Source organism: Somniosus microcephalus, chromosome 5 (assembly GCF_052327205.1).
Source record: "Somniosus microcephalus isolate GS21.2 chromosome 5, FLI_Smic_1.0, whole genome shotgun sequence".
Taxonomy (NCBI): Eukaryota; Metazoa; Chordata; class Chondrichthyes; order Squaliformes; family Somniosidae; genus Somniosus; species Somniosus microcephalus.
The window spans coordinates 3,100,923-3,124,148 of NC_140991.1; the positions used below are offsets into that span (position 1 = coordinate 3,100,923).

General features: G+C 56.3%; 1 protein-coding gene across 1 annotated transcript in view; it reads left to right on the top strand.

The window, feature by feature from the left end:
* Positions 1 to 23,226, top strand: part of macf1b (microtubule actin crosslinking factor 1b) — a 565,261-nt gene that overhangs the window by 312,415 nt on the left and 229,620 nt on the right. Inside the window, exons 17-18 of the mRNA XM_085987168.1 lie at positions 2,899 to 3,072; positions 14,784 to 14,939. Coding sequence (XP_085843294.1) covers positions 2,899 to 3,072; positions 14,784 to 14,939 — 330 coding nt within the window. The remainder of the gene's footprint in view (positions 1 to 2,898; positions 3,073 to 14,783; positions 14,940 to 23,226) is intronic.

Consider the following 23,226-nt stretch of genomic DNA (forward strand, 5'->3'; position numbering starts at 1 on the left):
AGATCCCGCACCCCGAGAATGCGGAGACACCGTGCCCCAAGAATGAGGAGACCCCGCACCCCGAGAATGGGGGACCCCACACCCCGTGAATGGGGAGACCCCACACCCCGAGAATGGTGAGACCCCATGCCCCGAGACTGGGGAGACCCCACAACCCGAGAATGGGGAGACCTCACACCCCGAGAATGGGGAGACCCCGCACCCCGAGAATGGGGAGACCCCGCACCCCGAGAATGGGGAGGCCCCGCACCTAGAGAATGGGGAGACCCCGCACCCCGAGAATGGTGAGACCCCACATCCCGAGAATGGGGACAACTCACTCCCCGAGAATGGGGAGATCCCGCACCCCGTGAATGGGGAGACCCCGCACCCCGAGAATGGGGAGACCATGCACCCCGAGAATGGTGAGACCCCACGCCCCGAGACTGGGGAGACCCCGCACCCCAAGAATGGGGAGACCCCGCACCCCGAGAATGGGGAGACCCCGCACCCCGAGAAAGGGGAGACACCACACCCCGAGAATGGGGAGACCCTGCACCCCGAGAATGGGGAGACCCCACACCCCGAGAATGGGGAGACCCTGCACCCCGAGAATGGGGAGACCCTGCACCCCGAGAATGGGGAGACCCCGTACCCCGAGAATGGTGAGACTCCACACCCCGAGAATGGTGAGACTCCGCACCCCGAGAATGGGGAGACCCCGCACCCCGAGAATGGGGTGGCCCCTGCACCCCGAGAATGGGGAGACTCTGCACCCCGAGAATAGGAAGACCCCACACCCCGAGAATGGTGATACTCCACAACCCGAGAGTGGGGAGACACTGCACCCCAAGAATGGGGAGACCCCGCACCCCGAGAATGAGGAGACCCCACACCCCGAGAATGGGGAGACCCTGCACCCTGAGAATGGGGAGACCCCACACCCCGAGAATGGGGAGACCCCACACCCTGATAATGGGGAGACCCCGCATCCCGAGAATGGGGACAACTCGCACCCCGAGAATGGGGAGACCCCGCAATCCGAGAATGGGGAGACCCCGCACCCCGAGAATGGGGACAACTCGCACCCCGAGAATGGGGAGACCCCGCAATCCGAGAATGGGGAGACCCCGCATCCCGAGAATGGGGACAACTCGCACCCCGAGAATGGGGAGACCCCGCAATCCGAGAATGGGGAGACCCCGCACCCCGAGAATGGGGAGACCCCGCACCCCGAGAAAGTTGAGACACTGCACCCCGAGAATGGTGAGGCCCCACACCCCGAGAATGGTAAGACCCTGCACCCCGAGACTGGGGAGACCCCGCACCCCGAGAATGGTGAGACCCCGCACCCCGAGAATGGGGAGACCCCGCACCCCGAGAATGGGGAGACCCCACACCCCGAGAATGGAGAGACCCTGCACCCCGAGAATGGGGAGACCCCGCACCCCGAGAATGGGGAGGCCCCGCACCTAGAGAATGGGGAGACCCCGCACCCCAAGAATGGTGAGACCCCGCACCCCAAGAATGGGGACAACTCGCATCCCGAGAATGGTGAGACCCCGCACCCCGAGAATGGGGACAACTCACTCCCTGAGAATGGGGAGATCCCGCACCCCGAGAATGGGGAGACCCCGCACCCCGAGAATGGTGAGACCCCGCACCCCGAGAATGGTGAGACCCCGCACCCCGAGAATGGTGAGACCCCGCACCCCGAGAATGGGGAGACCCCGCACCCCGAGAATGGGGAGTCCCCGCACCCCGAGAATGGGGAGACCCCGCACCCCGAGAATGGTGAGACCCCACATCCCGAGAATGGGGACAACTCACTCCCCGAGAATGGTGAGACCCCGCACCCCGAGAATGGGGACAACTCACTCCCTGAGAATGGGGAGATCCCGCACCCCGAGAATGGGGAGACCCCGCACCCCGAGAATGGTGAGACCCCGCACCCCGAGAATGGTGAGACCCCGCACCCCGAGAATGGTGAGACCCCGCACCCCGAGAATGGTGAGACCCCGCACCCCGAGAATGGGGAGACCCCGCACCCCGAGAATGGGGAGTCCCCGCACCCCGAGAATGGGGAGACCCCGCACCCCGAGAATGGTGAGACACTGCACCCCGAGAATGGTGAGACACTGCACCCCGAGAATGGTGAGGCCCAGCACCCCGAGACTGATCTGACCAAGGCCAGTATATCTTCCCGAGTTGCGGGGCCCTGAAGTGGACTCAGTTACTCCAGGTGGGTTTTGACCAGAGCTCTGTACGGCTGAAGCCTAACTTCCTCCCCTTTGTATTCCAGCTCCCGAGATAAGAACATAAGAACATAAGAATTAGGAGCAGGAGTCGGCCATACGGCCCCTCGAGCCTGCTCCGCCATTCAATAAGATCATGGGTGATCATCGACCTCAACTCCACTTTCCCGCCCAATCCTGTATCCCTTGATAATGGCCAACATTCCATTAACCTTTTTTATTTTGTGTACCTGCCCACCAGCTTTTAGAGATTTCTGCGCTTGGACCCCGTAATCTCTCTGATCATTCTTTCTTGGGTCCACAGTCCTCACACTTGTCATCAGCAAACTTGGATAGACAACTCTATTCCTTCATCCAAGTCATTGATAAATATGGTGAAAAGCTGAGACCCCAGTAAAGATCCCTGGGGAACACCACTTGTCACATCCCGCTAATCAGAGAACACTCCCATTAACCCCGCTCTGTCTCCCAATCAATTACCCACCCGTGTCACATGGTTACCTCAAATTCCGTACACTCCCATTTTTGCCGATAATCTCTTGTGCAGAACCTTTTCAAATGCCTTCTGGAAGTCTATTAGATAAAATTATGAAAATAGCCCCCATTATTTCTAGAGACCCAATTCTATCGAGTACTCACCTGCTGTCTCCCCACTTCCCTGCAGGAGTTGAAGAGAGATGTCCACCAGAAGAAGTTGGATCTGGAGACTCTCGCTTACCACTCCCGCTCCTTCACTCGTAGATTGCTTGTTGTTGAGGAGAGGGAGCGGATCGAGGAGCCTCTCCGTGTCTACCGAGAGCGCTGGGGGAAGCTGGAGCGAGAAATCGTCAGCAGGCAGGTACCTTTAGGTATTTACAGGGTGATGGAGTACACGAGACACGAGTGTACACAAGCTGGGACTCAGACCAACCTATAGCAACTGCAGGTAGACAGCCAGTGCTGAGTTACATGAGGGGACTCGGCGGGGATGGGGGTGGGGGGGTTCGGGGACTTTGGGGGGGCTGGAGTTATCAGGGGGTGGGGTTTGAGTTATCGGGGGGGGTTTGAGTTATCGGGTGGGGGGGTTTGAGTTATCGGGGGGGTTTGAGTTATCGGGTGAGGGGGGTTTGAGTTATCGGTGGGTTTGAGTTATCGGTGGGGGTTTGAGTTATCGGGGGGGTTGAGTTATCGGGGGGGTTGAGTTATCGGGGGGGTTGAGTTATCGGGGGTTTTGAGTTCAAGGGGATATTTCACATCTTTCAAGATAAATATATTCCACTGAGGAAAAAGGGGAGTAAAAGAAAAGACAGCCATCCGTGGCTTAGTAAAGTAATGGTAGGCAGGGCAAATATATAAGGGCAAGGCTGGATGGCATCTATTTTAATGCAAGGAGCCTTGCAAATAAGGTGGATGAACTGAAGGTGTTGATAAACACATGGGAGTATGATATTGTTGCTATCACTGAGACATGGTTGAGGGAGGGGCAAGACTGGCAGCTCAATATTCCGGGGTACAGAATCTTCAGGCGAGACAGAGGGGGAGGTATAAGAGGAGGGGGTGTCGCAATATTAATTAAGGAGTCAATTACTGCAGTAAGGAGGGATGATATATTAGCTGGGTCCTCTAATGAGGCCATATGGGTGGAGCTTAAAAACAAAAAGGGGGCAAGCACTTTGCTGGGAGTGTACTATAGGCCTCCAAACAGTCAGGGGGAGATAGAGGAACAGATATGTAGGCAAATCTCAGAGAAATGTGCAAATAATAGGGTAATAATAATGGGGGATTTCAACTTCCCCAATATTAACTGGGATAGTCAAAGTGTGAAAGGCTCAGAGGGTGTAGAATTCTTAAAGTGCATCCAGGAGAGCTTTTTGAGCCAGCATGTAGAAAGTCCTACAAGAGAGGGGGCGGTACTGGACCTAATTCTAGGGAATGTGGCCGGCCAAGTGGAAAAAGTGCTAGTAGGTGAGCACTTTGGTGATAGTGACCATAATATGGTAAGATTTAAGGTGGTCATGGAAAAGGACAGGGATGGGCCGGAAATAAAGGTTCTAAATTGGGGGAAGGCCGATTTTAATAGGATAAGGCAGGACCTGGCCAAAATGGACTGGGATCAGCTACTTGTAGGAAAATCCGCATCGGAGCAATGGGAGGCTTTCAGAAGGGAGATTGAGATCATACAAGGGCAACATGTTCCCATAAAGGTCAAGAGTGGTTCCAAAAACCACAGGGAACCGTGGATGTCAGGGGATATACGGGAATGGATTAGGAAAAAAAGGAGGGCTTTTGGTAGATACAAAAGGCTAAAGACGGAGGAAGCCCTAGAGGAGTACAAAAAGTGCAGGGGGATACTTAAAAAAGAAATTAGGAGATCAAGGAGGGGCCATGAAATAACACTGGCGAGCAAAATAAAGGAAAATCCGAAGATGTTTTATAAGTATATTAAGGGTAAAAGGATAACTAGGGAAAAAATAGGGCCCATTAGGGACAAAAGTGGCAATCTGTGTGTGGAGCCGGAAGATGTAGGAGGGGTTCTAAATGAATTTTTTGCATCTGTTTTCACTATGGAGAAGGACGACGTAGACATAGAAATAGGGCGGGGGGACTGTGATATGCTCGAACATATTAACATCGAGAGGGAGGAGGTATTGGCGGTTTTAGCTGGCCTAAAAATGGATAAATCCCCAGGCCCCGATGAAATGTACCCCAGGCTGCTGTGTGAGGCAAAGGAGGAGATTGCGGGGGCTCTAACACATATATTCAGGACCTCTCTGGCCACAGGGGATGTGCCAGAGGACTGGAGAACCGCTAATGTAGTACCATTATTCAAGAAGGGTAGTAGGGAAAAACCGGGGAACTACAGGCCAGTGAGCCTAACATCAGTGGTAGGAAAATTACTGGAAAAAATCCTGAGGGACAAAATTTGTCTCCACTTGGAGAGGCAAGGATTAATCAGGGATAGTCAACATGGCTTTGTCAAGGGAAGATCATGTCTGACTAATTTGATTGAATTTTTTGAGGGGGTGACTAGGTGTGTGGATGAGGGTAACGCAGTGGATGTGGTATACATGGATTTCAGTAAGGCCTTCGATAAAGTCCCGCACAGGAGACTGGTCAAGAAGGTAAGAGCCCATGGAATCCAGGGTGCCTTGGCACATTGGATACAAAACTGGCTTAGTGGCAGAAGGCAGAGGGTGATGGTCGAAGGTTGTTTTTGTGACTGGAAACCTGTGGCCAGTGGGGTACCACAGGGATCGGTGCTGGGTCCCTTGCTGTTTGTGGTCTACATTAATGACTTGGATATGAATGTAAAGGGTATGATCAGTAAATTCGCGGATGATACTAAAATTGGTAGGGTGGTAAATAGCGAGGAGGGTAGCCTCAGTCTGCAGAACGATATAGATGGGTTGGTCAGATGGGCGGAACAGTGGCAAATGGAATTTAACCCGGAAAAGTGCGAGGTGATGCACTTTGGGGGGTCTAACAAGGCAAGGGAATACACAATGAATGGTAAGACCCTAGGCAAGACGGAGGGTCAGAGGGATCTGGGTGTGCAGGTACACAGATCCCTGAAGGCGGCGGAACAGGTGGATAAGGTGGTAAAAAAGGCATATGGGATACTTGCCTTCATTAGCCGAGGCATAGAATATAAGAGCAAGGAGGTTATGATGGAGCTGTATAAAACACTGGTTAGGCCACAGCTGGAATACTGTGTGCAGTTCTGGTCGCCACACTACAGGAAAGATGTGATCGCGTTAGAGAGGGTGCAGAGGAGGTTCACCAGGATGTTACCAGGGCTGGAGCGCTTCAGCTATGAAGAGAGACTGGGCAGATTGGGTTTGTTTTCCTTGGAGCAGAGGAGGCTGAGGGGGGACATGATTGAGGTGTACAAAATTGTGAGGGGCATAGATAGGATGGATGCTGAGGAGCTTTTCCCCTTAGTAGAGGGGTCAATAACTAGGGGGCATAGATTCAAGGTAAAGGGAGGGAGGTTTAGAGGGGATTTGAGAAAGAACTTTTTCACCCAGAGGGTGGTTGGAGTCTGGAACTCACTGCCTGAAAGGGTTGTGGAGGCAGAAACCCTCACAACATTTAAGAAGCATTTGGATGAGCATTTGAAATGCCATAGCATACAAGGCTACGGGCCAAATGCTGGAATATGGGATTAGATTAGACAGGGCTTGATGGCCGGCATGGACACGATGGGCCGAAGGGCCTCTATCTGTGCTGTATTACTCTATGACTCTATGACTCTATGATAGTATCCGACTGAAAACAAGGGCATATAAAGTAGCCAAATCTAGTGGGAGGATAGAAGATTGGAAAGCATTTAAAAGCCAGCAAACAACAACTAAAAGATTAATTAAGAAAGGGAAGATAGATTATGAAAGTAAACTAGCAAAAAATATAAAAACAGATAGCAAGAGTTTCTACAGTTATATAAAAAGAAAAAGGGAGGCTAAAGTGAACGTTGGTCCCTTAGAGGATGAGACCGGGAAACTAGTGGTGGGGAACATGGAGATGGCAAAGACGCTGAACAAATATTTTGTATCAGTCTTTACAGTAGAGGACACTAAAAATATCCCAACACTGGACAAACAGGGGGCAATGGGGGGGAGGAGCTAAACACGATTAAAATCACTAAGGAGATGGTACTCAGTAAAATAATGGGACTTAAGGCGGATAAACCCCCCGGACCTGATGGCCTACATCCTAGGGTCTTGAGAGAAGTGGCGGTAGGGATTGTGGATGCATTGGTGATTATTTTCCAAAACTCCCTGGACTCAGGAAAGGTCCCGGCAGATTGGAAAACTGCTAATGTAACTCCCTTATTTAAGAAGGGAAGTAGACAAAAAGCTGGAAACTATAGACCAGTTAGCCTAACATCTGTGGTTGGCAAAATGTTGGAGTCCATTATTAAGGATACAGTAATGGAGCATTTGGATAAACATAATTTAATAGGACAGAGTCAGCATGGTTTTACAAAGGGGAAGTCATGTTTGACAAATTTGCTCGAATTCTTTGAGGATGTAACATACAGGGTGGATAAAGGGGAAGCAGTGGATGTAGTGTATTTGGACTTCCAAAAAGCATTTGACAAGGTTCTACACAAAAGATTACTGATCAAGATAAAAAATCACGGGATTGGGGGTAATATATTGGCATGGGTGGAAGATTGGCTATCTAACAGAAAACAAAGAGTTGGGATAAATGGTTCGTTCTCGGGCTGGCAATCAGTAACTAGTGGTGTTCCGCAGGGGTCAGTGCTGGGACCCCAACTCTTTACAATCTATATTAACGATTTGGAGGAAGGGACCGAGTGCAACATATCCAAGTTTGCCGACAATACAAAGATGGGAGGGAAAGCAAGGAGTGAGGAGGACATAAAAAACCTGCAAAAGACATAGACAGGCTAAGTGAGTGGGCAGAGATTTGGCAGATGCAATATAATGTTGGAAAGTGTGAGGTTATGCACTTTGGCAGAAAAAATCAAAGATCAAGTTATTATCTAAACGGAGAGAAACTGCAAAGTGCTACAGTACAAAGGGATCTGGGGGTCCTGGTGCATGAAACACACAAAGTTAGTATGCAGGTGCAGCAGGTGATCAGGAAGGCCAATGGAATCTTGGCTTTTATTGCAAGGGGGATGGAGTATAAAAACAGGGAAGTCTTGCTGCAGTTATACAGGGTATTGGTGAGGCCACACCTGGAATACTGCGTGCAGTTTTAGTTTCCATATTTAAGAAAAGATATACTTGCTCTCGAGGCGGTTCAGTGAAGGTTCACTCGGTTGATTCCAGAGATGAGGGGGTTGACGTATGAGGAAAGGTTGAGTAGGTTGGGACTCTACTCATTGGAGTTCAGAAGAATGAGAGGCGATCTTATCAAAACATCTAAGATTGTGAGGGGGCTTGATCGGGTGGATGCGGTGAGGATGTTTCCACTGATGGGTGAGACTAGAACTAGGGGGCATAATCTTAGAATAAGGGGCTGCCCTTTCAAAACTGAGATGAGGAGAAACTTCTTCACTCAGAGGGTGGTGAATCTATGGAATTTGCTACCCCAGAGAGCTGTGGGAGCTGCAACATTAAATAAATTTAAAATGGAGATAGACATTTTCCTAGCAGATAAGGGAATTAGGGGTTACGGGGAGCGGGCAGGGAAGTGGACGTGAGTCTAGATTCAGATCAGCCATGATCCTATTGAATGGCGGAGCAGGCCCGAGGGGCCGTATGGCCTACTCCTGCTCCTATTTCTTATGTTGATATGTTCTTATGTTATCGGGGGGGGATTGTTATCGGGGGGGTTTGAGTTATCGGGGGTTTTGAGTTATCGGGGGGAGTTTGAGTTATCGGGGGGGTTTGAGTTATTGGGGGGTTTGAGTTATCGGGGGGGTTTGAGTTATTGGGGGGGTTTAAGTTATCGGGGGGGTTTGAGTTATCGGGGGTTTTGAGTTATCGGGGGGAGTTTGAGTTATCGGGGGGGTTTGAGTTATTGGGGGGTTTGAGTTATCGGGGGGGTTTGAGTTATCGGGGGGGTTTGAGTTATTGGGGGGGTTTAAGTTATCGGGGGGGTTTGAGTTAGATTCAGATTCAGATTCAGATTAGATTTATTTGCCATATGTAACAAGTACAATGGAATGCTTGTTCCCCGTAGGGACGCGTCAGCTATACATACAGCGCCGCGTTCAGAGTCAATACAATGGCTTCCCGTGGCAGTGGGAGCACGATGTCCCTCAGTCGCTCCGTCCTCCTCTTCACTGCAGCCTCCTCCTCACTGTTGCCGGCTCCACATGTGGTGGCCTGCTTCTCCCACTCTGGCCACCATGCCCGGCTCCCCTCCTCCCATCCGGACTGCGAGTTACCCGAAATGGAGCTGCCGGCCGACGTGCTGCAGCATGTCGTGAGTCTGCTGTTGCTGCTCGTTGCGCTGCGCTCCTCTGCCCGACTCGCCGAACACATCGTCGGGATGTTAATGCTCCAATGCGGCCTCCTCTTCACCGTCGCCGGCTCCATGCTCCATGGCCCGGGGCCTACTTCTCTCTCTTCACGGGTCGGCCTCTGGCCGCCATGCTCGGAGTTTTGTTATCGGGGGGTTTTGAGTTATCTGGGGGGTTTGAGTTATCAGGGGGTTTGAGTTATCGGGGGGGTTTGAGTTATCGGGGGGGTTTGAGTTATCGGGGGGGGTTTGAGTTATCGGGGGTTTGAGTTATCGGGGGGTTTGAGTTATCAGGGGTGTTTGAGTTATCGGGGGGTTTGAGTTATCGGGGGTTTGAGTTATCGGGGGGTTTGAGTTATCGGGGGGGTTGAGTTATCGGGGGGGGTTTGAGTTATCGGGGGGGTTGAGTTATCGGGGGGAGGGGGTTTGGGCACTCGGGGGGGGATCATGGACTCGGCGGGGTGGGAGGTGTTCAAGGACTTGGGGGTTGGGGACACTCGGGTCAGGGGGACACTCGGGTCGGGGACACTCGAGTCGGGGACACTCGGGTCGGGGGGACTCGGGTCGGGGACACTCGAGTCGGGGACACTCGGGTCGGGGGAACTCGGGTCAGGGACACTCGGGTCAGGGGGACACTCGGGTCGGAGGGACAGTCGGGTCGGGTACACACGGGTCGGGGACACTTGGGTCAGGGGGACACTGGGGTTGGGGGGACTCGGGTCAGGGGGACTCAGGTCGGGGACACTCGGGTCAGGGACACTCGGGTCGGTGGACACTCGGGTCGGAGACACTCAGGTCAAGGGACACTCGGGTCAGGGACACTCGGGTCAGGGACACTCGGGTCGGGGGGACACTCGGGTCAGGTACACTCGGGTCAGGGAGACACTCGAGTCGGGGGACACTCGGGTCGGGGACACTCGGGTCGGGGACACTCGGGTCAGGGGGACACTCGGGTCGGAGGGACAGTCGGGTCGGGTACACACGGGTCGGGGACACTCGGGTCAGGGGGACACTGGGGTTGGGGGGACTCGGGTCAGGGGGACTCAGGTCGGGGACACTCGGGTCAGGGACACTCGGGTCGGGGGGACACTCGGGTCAGGGGACACTCGGGTCAGGGACACTCGGGTCGGTGGACACTCGGGTCGGAGACACTCAGGTCAAGGGACACTCGGGTCAGGGACACTCGGGTCAGGGACACTCGGGTCGGGGGGACACTCGGGTCAGGTACACTCGGGTCAGGGAGACACTCGAGTCGGGGGACACTTGGGTCGGGGACACTTGGGTCGGGGACACTCGGGTCGGGGACACGCGGGTCGGGGGACACTTGGGTCAGGGACACTCGGGTCAGGGACGCTCGGGTCAGGGGGACACTCGGGTCGGGGGACACTCGGGTCAGGGACACTCGGGTCAGGGGGGCACTCAGGTCAGGGACACTTGGGTCAGGGGGACACTCAGGTCAGGGACACTCGGGTCGGGGACACTCGGGTCGGGGGGACACTCGGGTCGGGGGGACACTCGGGTCAGGGGACACTCGGGTCAGGGGACACTCGGGTCGGGGACACTCGAGTCAGGGGACACTCGGGTCGGGGACACTCGCGTCAGGGACACTCGCGTCAGGGGGGCACTCGCGTCAGGGGGGCACTCAGGTCGGGGACACTCGGGTCGGGGACACTCGGGTCGGGGACACTCGGGTCAGGGACACTCGGGTCAGGGACACTCGGGTCAGGGACACTCGGGTTGGTGGACACTCAGGTCGGAGACACTCGGGTCAAGGGACACTCGGGTCAAGGGACACTCGGGTCGGGGGGACACTCGGGTCAGGGACACTCGGGTCAGGGAGACACTCGAGTCGGGGGACACTCGGGTCAGGGACACTCGGGTCGGGGACACTCTGGTCGGGGACACTCGGGTCGGGGGACACTCGGGTCGGGGGGATTCGGGTTGGGCACACTCGGGTCGGGGGACACTCGGGGCAGGGACACTCGGGTCAGGGGGACACTCGGGTCGGGGGACACTCGGGTCAGGGACACTCGGGTCAGGGGGGCACTCAGGTCAGGGACACTCGGGTTAGGGGGACACTCAGGTCAGGGACACTCGGGCCGGGGACACTCGGGTCGGGGGGACACTTCAGGTCAGGGGGACACTCGGGTCGGGGACACTCGGGTCGGGGACACTCGGGTCAGGGGGACACTTGGGTCGGGGACACTTGGGTCGGGGACACTCGGGTCGGGGAGACTCAGGTCGGGGGGACACTCGGGTCGGGGACACTCAGGTCGGGGGGACACTCGGGTCGGGGGGACACTCGGGTCGGGGGACACTCGGGTCAGGGGACACTCGGGTCGGGGACACTCGGGTCAGGGGGACACTCGGGTCGGGGACACTCGGGTCAGGGGGACACTCGGGTCGGGGACACTCGGGTCGGGGACACTTGGGTCAGGGGGACACTCGGGTCAGGGGACACTCAGGTCAGGGGACACTCGGGTCGGGGACACTTGGGTCAGGGGACACTCGGGTCGGGGACACTCGGGTCAGGATACTCGGGTCGGGGGGACACTCGGGTCGGGGACACTCGGGTCGGGGACACTCGGGTCAGGGGGACACTCGGGTCGGGATACTCGGGTCGGGGACACTCGGGTCGGGGACTCTTGGGTCGGGGACACTCGGGTCGGGGGGACTCGGGTCGGGGGGACACTCGGGTCGGGGGGACACTCGGGTCGGGGGGACACTTGGGTCGGGGACACTCGGGTCGGAGGGACTCGGGTCGGGGGACACTTGGGTCGGGGTCACTCGGGTCGGGGACACTCGGGTCGGAGGGACACTCGGGTCGGGGACACTCGGGTCGGGGGGACACTCGGGTCAGGGACACACAGGTCAGGGGGTCACTCCGGTCGGGGGACACTCGGGTCGGGGACACGCAGGTCGGAGGGACACTCGGGTCGGGGTCACTCGGGTCGGAGGGACACTCGGGTCGGGGACACTCGGGTCGGGGACACTCGTGTCGGGGACACTCGGGTCGGGGGGACACTCGGGTCGGGGGGACTTGGGTCGGAGGGACACTCGGGTCGGGGACACTCGGGTCGGGGGACTCGGGTCGGGGACACTCGGGTCGGGGACACTTGGGTCGGGGACACTCGGGTCGGGGGGACACTCGGGTCGGGGACACTCGGGTCGGGGCGACACTCGGGTCGGGGGACTCGGGTCGGGGGACACTCGGGTCAGGGACACACGGGTCGGGGGACTCGGGTCGGGGACACTCGGGTCGGGGGGACTCGGGTCGGGGGACACTCGGGTCAGGGACACTCGGGTCGGGGACACTCGGGTCGGGGGGACACTCGGGTTGGGGACACACGGGTCGGGGGATTCGGGTTGGGGACACTCGGGTCGGGGGACACTCGGGTCAGGGACACTCGGGTCAGGGGGACACTCGGGTCGGGGACACTCGGGTCGGGGACACTCGGGTCAGGGGGACACTCGGGTCGGAGACACTCGGGTCGGGGACACTCTGGTCGGGGACACTCGGCTCGGGGGACACTCGGGTCGGGGGGATTCGGGTTGGGCACACTCGGGTCGGGGGACACTCGGGGCAGGGACACTCGGGTCAGGGGGACACTCGGGTCGGGGGACACTCGGGTCAGGGACACTCGGGTCAGGGGGGCACTCAGGTCAGGGACACTCGGGTTAGGGGGACACTCAGGTCAGGGACACTCGGGCCGGGGACACTCGGGTCGGGGGGACACTTCAGGTCAGGGGGACACTCGGGTCGGGGACACTCGGGTCGGGGACACTCGGGTCAGGGGGACACTCGGGTCGGGGACACTTGGGTCGGGGACACTCGGGTCGGGGAGACTCAGGTCGGGGGGACACTCGGGTCGGGGACACTCAGGTCGGGGGGACACTCGGGTCGGGGGGACACTCGGGTCGGGGGACACTCGGGTCAGGGGACACTCGGGTCGGGGACACTCGGGTCAGGGGGACACTCGGGTCGGGGACACTCGGGTCAGGGGGACACTCGGGTCGGGGACACTCGGGTCGGGGACACTTGGGTCGGGGAGACACTCGGGTCGGGGGGACACTTGGGTCGGGGGGACACTCGGGTCAGGGGACACTCAGGTCAGGGGACACTCGGGTCGGGGACACTCGGGTCAGGGGACACTCGGGTCGGGGACACTCGGGTCAGGATACTCGGGTCGGGGGGACACTCGGGTCAGGGACACTCGGGTCGGGGACACTCGGGTCAGGGGGACACTCGGGTTGGGGGGACTCGGGTCGGGGGGACACTCGGGTCGGGGGGACACTCGGGTCGGGGGGACACTTGGGTCGGGGACACTCGGGTCGGGGGGACTCGGGTCGGGGGACACTTGGGTCGGGGTCACTCGGGTCGGGGACACTCGGGTCGGAGGGACACTCGGGTCGGGGACACTCGGGTCGGGGGGACACTCGGGTCAGGGACACACAAGTCAGGGGGTCACTCCGGTCGGGGGACACTCGGGTCGGGGACACGCAGGTCGGAGGGACACTCGGGTCGGGGTCACTCGGGTCGGAGGGACACTCGGGTCGGGGACACTCGGGTCGGGGACACTCGTGTCGGGGACACTCGGGTCGGGGGGACACTCGGGTCGGGGACACTCGAGTCGGGGGGACTCGGGTCGGAGGGACACTCGGGTCAGGGACACTCGGGTCGGGGGACTCGGGTCGGGGACACTCGGGTCGGGGACACTTGGGTCGGGGACACTCGGGTCGGGGAAACACTCGGGTCGTGGACACTCGGGTCGGGGCGACACTCGGGTCGGGGGACTCGGGTCGGGGGACACTCGGGTCAGGGACACTCGGGTCGGGGGACTCGGGTCGGGGACACTCGGGTCGGGGGGACTCGGTCTGGGGGGACACTCGGGTCGGGGGACTCGGGTCGGGGACACTCGGGTCGGGGACAATCGGGTCAGGGACACTCGGGTCGGGGTACTCGGGTCGGGGACAGTCGGGTCGGGGGGACCCGGGCTGGGGGGACACTCGGGTCGGGGGACTCGGGTTGGGGACACTCGGGTCGGGGACACTCGGGTCGGGGACACTCGGGTTGGGGGGATTCGAGTCGGGGACACTCGGGTCAGGGGGACACTCGGGTCGGAGGGACACTCAGGTCGAGGACACCCAGGTCAGGGACACTCGGGTCAGGGGGACACTCGAGTCCAAGGGACACTCGGGTTGGGGGGACTTGGGTTGGTTGGACTCGGGTCGGGGGGACTCGGGCCGGGGACACTCGGGTCGGGGACACCCGGGTCGCGGACACTCGGGTTCAGGGGGACACTCAGGTCAGGGACACTCAGGTCGGGGGGACATTCGGGTCAGGGACACTCGGGACGGGACACTCGGGTCAGGGGGACACTCGGGTCGGGGACACTCGGGTCGGGGACACTCGGGTCAGGGACACTCGGGTCAGGGGGACACTTGGGTCGGGGACACTCGGGTCAGGGACACTCGGGTCGGGGACACTCGGGTCGGGGGACACTCGGGTCGGGGGTACACTCGGGTCGGGGACACTCGGGTCGGGGACACTCGGGTCGGGGGGACATTCGGGTCGGAGGGACACTCGGGTCGGGGGCACTCCAGCTTCAGATGTCTCTCATTCTGTTGCAGCACAAGTTGGAGGCGACACTGCTTGAGCTGGGACATTTCCAACATGCCCTCCAGGAGATCCTAACGTGGCTGACACACACTCAGGAGTTACTGCACCATCAACGAGTCTCCACCATCGATCTCCAGATCTGTGAGATACAACTAGCAAAACATCGGGTCAGTCACAGAAAACACTGAGCGTGTTTCCCAACCCACAGTATTCTGTATCACCTGTCAATTCAATTCAATTCAATTCAAATCGCTTTATTGGCATGACAAGGTACATCTTATGTTGCCAAAGCATTGAAAAACATTTATGGTTGAACACATAAACGCAGATCTATCCATACAGTGTATAAACAGATATATCCCTGAGTGTATAAATATACATTCGTATAATTTGTATATACTCTTTTCTTAGATTTAATGGTTGTCCCTCTGTTTATGGCAAGCTGTAACATAGTGTGCCGCTAAGGTTACACAATTTCTCTGTTCCCCTAGTAGGATTAGGAGTTTTTGGTCGTCATTCAAATTTCTGAATTCAGGGCATATTTTTCTGAATTTTGAGTAGAAATTCTCCCTGATGCCCTGATATTTTCCACAGGCTGTGAGGAAGTGCATCTCTGTCTCCACCATTCCCTGACTGCAGTGAGAGCATATCCTGTCCTCTCTTGGCAGCCGGGTCTGTCTGTGTCTGCCTTTTTCGATGGCCAGGCTATGTTCACTAAGTCTGTATATTGTCAAGGTTTTTCTCCTTCACACCCTATGTACAATCTACCCCATCATAGACTCTATCCCTCCTAGTGATATACCTGGACATTGCTCTCTCTCTCTTTGCCACAGGCTCCATTTATTTTGGGATGTGCCATAAATTGATTCTCTTACATACATAAAATCACTGACTGAGGAATGTAGGTGTGTGGCACTGCCCCGTGGTGTACACGGGCTGCTTTTGCTGCAGCAAAGTGTGTCGATGCTGAGCTCTGCAGCTTCACACTGATTGAAGGATTGAGAATGTTGAAATGAAGGTAGGTTCCTGAACATATGAAATGCATCCACTCTCCTATGGCACTATTTGAGGAAGAGCAGGGGAGTTATCCCCGGTGTCCTGGCCAATATTTATCCCGCAACCAGCATCACTTAAACAGCTTAGCTGGATTATCGGGAGGACCACACTGCAGCCTATGAAACCCAGGCAGAGAGGAGCTGCGGGAAGGGGGGAGGAGGACAGTAGGAGTATGCGTGTGTGTGTGTGTGTGTGCTAGGCCAATGTAGCAGAGCCTGGTCTCCAATCGTCTTGGATCCCCTTGCCATTGGACCAAGACCTTGCTCTGTCAAGCCCGTGCGGTAGCTGGTGTGCAACGGCCACCCCACGTTAAAGGAATTCACGCACAGGAATCTTCCACCCTTTAAAATGAAGTTCAGGACCTGGAATGTCAGGACCCTCATGGACAACCCCAACAGTGACAGACCGGAACGCCGTACTACTATCATTGCCCAGGAGCTCAGACGTTTCGACATTGACATCGCCGCCCTAAGTGAGACCCGGCGGGCAGGGGAAGGCCAGTTCAAGGTGGTTACACCTTCTTCTGGAAAGGCAAACCTGAAGAAGAACGCTGCCTCCATGGGGTCGGCTTCGCCATAAACAATGAGCTAGTTGAACGTCTGAGAGACTCCCCTTGTGGAATAAACGAATGCCTCATGACTCTTCAGCTCACCCTAGCCCGGAATCAGTGCGCTACCGTCATCGGTGCGTACGCCCCAACACTGGAAGCCACAGACAAGAACAAAGAGGAATTCTACACCAGCCTCGAACAATCCCTGTCCCGAGTCCCAACGTGTGACAAGCTGATCCTCCTTGGCGACTTTAATGCCAGAGTTGGAAAGGACACAGACCTCTGTGGAGGTGTGATCGGCAGAAAGGGGGTAGGGAAAGCCAACTCCAATGGTACCTATTATGTTCATTAATAAATAGACATTCTTATTATGAACACAGCTAGCTTTTGCTAGACACTTTATTGAGCACATGTGGACTAGGTACAGTATCTGTAGAGGCATCCATCTTGACTGCTGCCTTGTGGGTAGCCTAGTGCCTCATGGGTAATGTAGTCTTAATATACATACAGCTGGGTAGTGTAGTCTTATATACATACAGCTATATACAGCTCTACACAGCTCTACGGCTGCACATAGTGTCCACTATAGAATGACATGTTATTGACCATTACATCCCCCTTTCTTTGAGGTTTAACAAAATCAATATCAATCAACTTTCAAGAAAACAATAAAGATAATATCAGTAACACTTTTGTTAGTGCTCTATAAACATAAACATTTTCAAAACAGTCAACACATTTTCAAAGCTTTACATTGTACTCAAAGATTAAGTCTATCAGGCTTTTTTACTTCACGTGTGGATCTTCTCAACACAGGTAAGTCTGATGTGTCTTCATGAGATTGTTCTGGCGGTGAATGATAAGATGCAGTTGCGGCATTGTCATCAATCTGCTCTTGAATAGTCTCTTGTGTTTTTAGGAGGGAACGGCGGTTCCTCCTGAGAATCTGTCCTTCCTCAGTTCTAACAGTGTATGACCTTGGTCCTACTTCCTCAAGAACTGTAGCTTTCCTGTTCCATGCATCTGGATCCTCAATCCTGACAACATCATCCCTTGTCAATGGTTTTAGAGTTTTGGATGACTTGTCATAGTATGATTTCTGTTTCAGCTTTAACAGTTGAAGTCTCTGTCTCAGTTCCTCACTTTGCTGTTCTTTTGCACAGCAGGGTCGCGTGGTGCGCAACTTGCGACCCATTAGTAGTTCAGCAGCTGAAGAACCACAGTCTAAAGGTGAGGCTCGGTAGCTCAGCAGGGCAAGATAAGGATCAGACTTGCTTTCTGTCACTTTCTTCAGTAGCTGCTTGAGAACTTGAACACCTTTCTCTGCCTTACCATTTGACTGAGCATACAAAGGACTGGATGTGATGTGCTGAAAGTCATAATGTGCTGCAAACTGTTGCCACTCCTTACAGGTGAAGCACGGACCATTGTCGCTAACTGCAATCCTGGAAATTCCATGTCTGGCGAAGATGGATTTTACATGCATTATGACCCTGCTTGCTGTGCTGCTTGAGAGCAGCGCCATCTCAGGATAGTTAGAATAGTAGTCAATCACTATTAGATAGTCTTTACCATTTAAATGAAAAAGGTCCATACCAACCTTTTGCCATGGTGCTGTTGGTATGTCAGATTCTATCATTGGTTCCTTTGCTTGTTTGTTTTGGTGTTTCTGACATGTCTCACATTTGCCTATCATGTTCTCAATGTCCTTATTTATGCCAGGCCAATAAACAGTGGCCTAGAAATTCGGTTGGTAGCGCCAGTGATTAGCGCCTAAAGAGCCCGAGAATTGGGGCATTATACAATTTTCGGGCAGGCGCAGTGAATATAGCACCAACTCCCATATTGAGTATCCTTTTAGCGCCGGCGCTAACTCTTTTCGCTCGCCCGCTGGCGCAGGCAGATCATGACGTCATTTCAGTGTGCAACGCCTTTTGGCGCCCCTGACCGGATATTCGGTGGCGCCCGCAACCATTTCGCCTGGCGCTATTAGTGACAGTTGGATGGAGCGTTCCCAGGCCCTTCTCGGACTCGGGGGGCGCTATTTAAAGGGGACAGCACTAGTATAAAAGCTGCAGCCATTTGGGCTGGCCATTCTGATCGTTGCTGGAGAGATTGGTGACCTTCTGTTGGACAGTAATTTTCTCATTGAGCCTTCGGAGGCACTGGCACTGGCAGCTTGAGGGCCCGGCGCCCGAGCTGGTGATGGAGCATCTGAAAGCAGGGAGGTGGAAGAGTGGCTTTAGCAAAAGGACAGCTTGGCAGCAAGGGATGCCAGATTGTGGCAAGGCTATGACATGGGTCCACAGTGAGAAAGCATGCTGGCGGGGGGAACAAGTGGAAGGAGACAGTTGTTAAAGGTGTGAACCTTACCATCGCTGTTGACAATGGGGTCGGCAGCTGCAGTGGTTACAGGACCACTCAAACGTCCTCCAAGAATCTGGTTGACTCTCTCCTCGAGATCCGTGAGAGTGACCACTTGTGGAGGTCCTCCACCGGTGCGAAGCTGGTCTTTGCCAATCCTCGCCAGCTTCGACTGCAGGGGAAAGGAGGGGAAGTTATGTTACATGATGCCCTGAGTGATCATCTCATGCCCCCCATGGTGGAAGAGACCTTACATGATGCCCTGAGTGATCATCTCATGCCCCCCATGGTGCAAGAGCCCTTACATGATGCCTTGAGGCAAATGTGCATGTGTGTGCCCAGAAATGGCCATGGGTGCTTGCTGGCAGATGGCCAATGGGGCACAGCCCACCCTGTAGCCATAAAGTCAGGTGCAAATGAAGGGATGCAGAAGTTTGCAGAAACAACACTCACCCTCACGACCCGAGTGAGGTCGTTGAATTTCTTTCTGCATTGGACAGGGCTCCTGGTCACCATGCTGCTGGAGTTGACCCTCTGGCATATATCCCTCCAAGCTCGTCGGTAGTCCTGATGATTCGGCCTCGTGCCATTGTCTGGGCAGAGAACATCTCGCCGGCGCTCCACTGCGGCCACCAATTGCTCCAGAGCCTCATTGGTGAAGCGCTCTGCTCTCTGTCTCACCTTCTCCATCTGGTCCAAGTTTTTAGCGCCAGAGAAGGGCCTGTGCCGAATCTGAGGCCTGCAAGGCGAAGAGTGTGGATGCTGAAGCTGACTGACCCACCCCTTTAAGAGCTGGCCGGTGCCTGGAAGTCTCATGGTCATCAGTAGTTGAGAGCACCTGCGCTGCGCCCGTCCGCTCCGATATTGGGTTGCACCAGAAGTTTAGCGCCTTAGGAGACCCGTGTAATGCGTGAATTCGCGCCTCAATCCCCTTTAGGGGCGATGCAACCCAATATCGCGCCAGGCACCGATAAGTTTTGTCTGGCTATAAGCTTTGCGCATCACGGCCTAGAAATTGGGTTTTGGCGCAGCGACGGCTTTAGCGCCGGAAGTTAGTGCCGGAGCTAAGTCGCGCTGGGCGGGCCAAAAATTCACTACTTCTGCGCCCAAACGGCTGCCGGCGCTGCTGAAAGCTGTTAGCGCCTGAAAACTGGCGCTATGCGCTGAATTTCGGCGCTATTCCAGCGCTGCGGCGCCCGCTGCGGTGCGGCAGGTTCGGGAAGTGCAGGCCTCCTCCTTCCCTTAAGGAGGAGCTGCCTGCACCCGGCCGCGGCCCGCGATAATCTTTTTAAAAATGAGCCCGGCACCTTGGACAAGTGCCGGGCTTGCTTCTGTTCCGGGGGGGGGGGGGGGGGGGGAAGTCCGGGGAGGGAGCTGCGGCCAGGCGGGCGGCGGGAAAGCGGCCGGCCGCCGCGGGGCCTTTAATGCGCCGGCGCAACGTTCTGTAAGGCACCTCTGCCAGAACGTTGCTTGCGGCTGCCACGGGCGAGGCGGCCGCAACTCAATTTCCGAGTTCGGGCGGGTTACCATGGCAACCGGGACGCTGCGCACACCGATGACGTCATCGGTGCCGGCGCAGCGCTACCGGCCTAACACCGATTTAGGGCCCCTGTCAATTTCAAAACTGGCCATAACTTCGCCGCTAGGCCCTCTAGCGCCTCAAAAGCGGCGCTAAGGCCAGTGAATTTCTAGGCCCACCAGTTCTAACGCCTCAAGCGGGGCTATACCCAATTTCTAGGCCAGTGTCTCTTGCCCTCCTTTTGCATTTTTCAATTCCAAGGTGTCCCTCATGAATCCTTTTGAGAATGTCTTGACGTAAAGCCTGTGGAATGACTATTCTGTTCTGTTTTAATAATAGTCCACTTGCGACACTCAATTCTGACCTTATGTGAAAATATTTTGGACAGGAACCTTTTGGCCAACCATGATGAATGTTCTCTATTACTGTTTGTAATACTGTGGCCTAGAAATTCAGTGCCCTTAGCACCGATTTTGCGGTGCTAGAGGGCCTAGCGCTGCAATTGGCGCCGGTTCCTAAATTGCCTGGGGCCCTTCCGCGGCGGTAGACCGGTAGCGCTGCGCCGGCACCGATGACGTCATCGGTGTGCGCAGCGTCCCGGTTGCCGTGGTAACCCGGCCCCAAGCCGAAATTCAGTTGCGGCCGCCTCGCCAGTGGCAGCCGCAACTAAGACTCCGGCAAACGAGTGCTGCCGGAGTCTGCGCCGGCGCTTTAAGGAGGCGCGGCGGCCGGCCGCTTTCCCGCCGGCCGCCTGCCCGCAGCTCCCTCCCCGGACTTCTCCCCCCCACACCCCCGCGGAACAGATGCAAGCCCGGCACTTGTCCGAGGTGCCGGGCTCATTTTTGAGGACATTTGCGCGGGCCGCGGCCGGGTGCAGGCAGCTCCTCCTTAACGGAAGGAGGAGGCCTGCACTTCCCGAGCCTGCCGCACCGCAGCGGGCGCCGCAGCGCCGGAATAGCGCCGCAATGCGGCGCGTTGCGCCAGTTTTCAGGCGCTAAAACCCTTCAGTAGCGCCGGCAGCCGTTTGGGCGCAGCGCTACTGAATTTTTGGCGCGCGCAAAGTGACTTAGCGCCGGCGCTAACTTCCGGCGCTAAAGCCCTGGCGCAGCGCAAACTCAATTTCTAGGCCTGTATCTTTTACTGTTTCTTCTGCTATTTGCTTTGATTTTGTGTCTGACACGGGCAGCGCAGCAGTGACCATACTCACATGAACATCCACGTCTTCTTCAGTAGAGCTCACATGACTCATTGTGGGTGCTCGGGATAGTGCATCTGCTAACACTATGGGCTAGATTTTCAGTTGCTTGCGCCAGCAGTTAGCGCCTTAAGAGAAGTGATTTCCGGGCGCTATGCGTGTAGCGCCCGGGCGCAGCGCAGTTTGCGCCCCGCCCCAAATTAAGTTGCCCGTTAGCGCCGGCGCAAAGTTTAGCGCCCGCCCGGATGCGCGCGCAGAAAATGACGTCACATCCTCGTGCAACGCCCTTTGGCCGCCCCGATTGCAAACTTCAGTCGGACCGCCCCATTGTGCGGCGGGCGGCCGGAGCGTTTGGAAAAAGGAACGCAACACAACCAGCGCGGGCCCCGGGGGGCGCTAATTAAAGGGAACGTCCTCTCCAGTATAAAGGCCATCCATTATTTCAGAAAACAGTCTTGTGCAACGCATTTCTGGAGACACAACAAGGAGGATAGCTAACTGGTTTCAAGCAGCAAGAGCCAGGTATTTTTGGACTCAGGCAACAGCGCTGCAAGTGGCCATTTGGAAATTAGAGTGTTTGCCAGGATTTGATGGGGGTTGCATGGGGTGCCAACGCGGAGCTGCAGCTCCATGTCCGTAGGGCTCGCAGACGTATTGTGAGAGGGGCAGCCCTGGCTAGAGGCAGAGGGGGCTACAGGCGTCGGCCACGTAGGCCTTACCCAGTCAGGCTATACCGCCAGCAGCGCTCCTACCTAAACATGAGTGCCGCGCGATGTGTTAAAAGGCTCCGATTCCGGAAGGGGGTGATTGCAGAGATCTGCCACCTGCTTCGCCGAGATCTGCGGCCAAAGCTCAGGTGCAGGACGTCTCTGTCGGTGGAAGTGAAGGTGACAGTGGCATTGAACTTCTATGCCACCGGCTCCTTCCAATACGCTGCTGGGGACATAGCAAACATCTCCCAGTACGGCGCGCATCGCTGCATCCGCCAGGTGACCGAAGCACTGTTCAGAAGGAGAAGCCAATTCATCTCCTTCCCCATGGCCCTGGAGAGCCAGCATCAGCGCGCATTGGGATTTTCCAGACTCGGGGAATTCCCCTTGGTGCAGGGCGCCATTGACTGTACGCATGTGGCTTTGCGGGCCCCTTTGGAGCATGGCGAGCAGTATCGCAACAGGAAGGGCTACCATTCTCTGAATGTGCAGCTGGTCTGTGACCACAAGCAGCGCATCATGGCAGTCAATGCCAGCTTCCCAGGCAGCAGCCACGATGCCTTTATCCTGCGGCAGAGTACTGTGCATGACATGTTCCAGGCACAGCCTCCCCCAAGAGGATGGCTACTCGGGGACAAAGGCTATCCTTTGTGCACCTGGCTCATGACCCCGCTCCGCGCGCCCAGGACCGCTGCTGAAGAGGCCTACAACGAGAGCCATCAAACCACCCGCAACATCATCGAGCTAACTATTGGGGTCCTCAAGCAGCGGTTCCGCTGCCTTGATCGCTCCGGAGGAGCTCTCCAGTATTCGCCGGACCGGGTCTCCCAATTTGTGGTGGTTTGCTGCATGCTACACAACCTGGCTATCCGCAGGACTCAGGCACTGCCACCTGACGTTGGACCAGCACCTCAGGAGGAGGAGCAGGAGGAGCATGAGGAGGAGGAGGAGGAGGAGGAGGAGGAGCAGGAGTACGTTCCCAGGAGGGAGCGACCAGGGCCAAGGGCCGCACGACGCCACCTTATTACACGGTACTTCTAAGCCCCCTGTCAGGGAATGG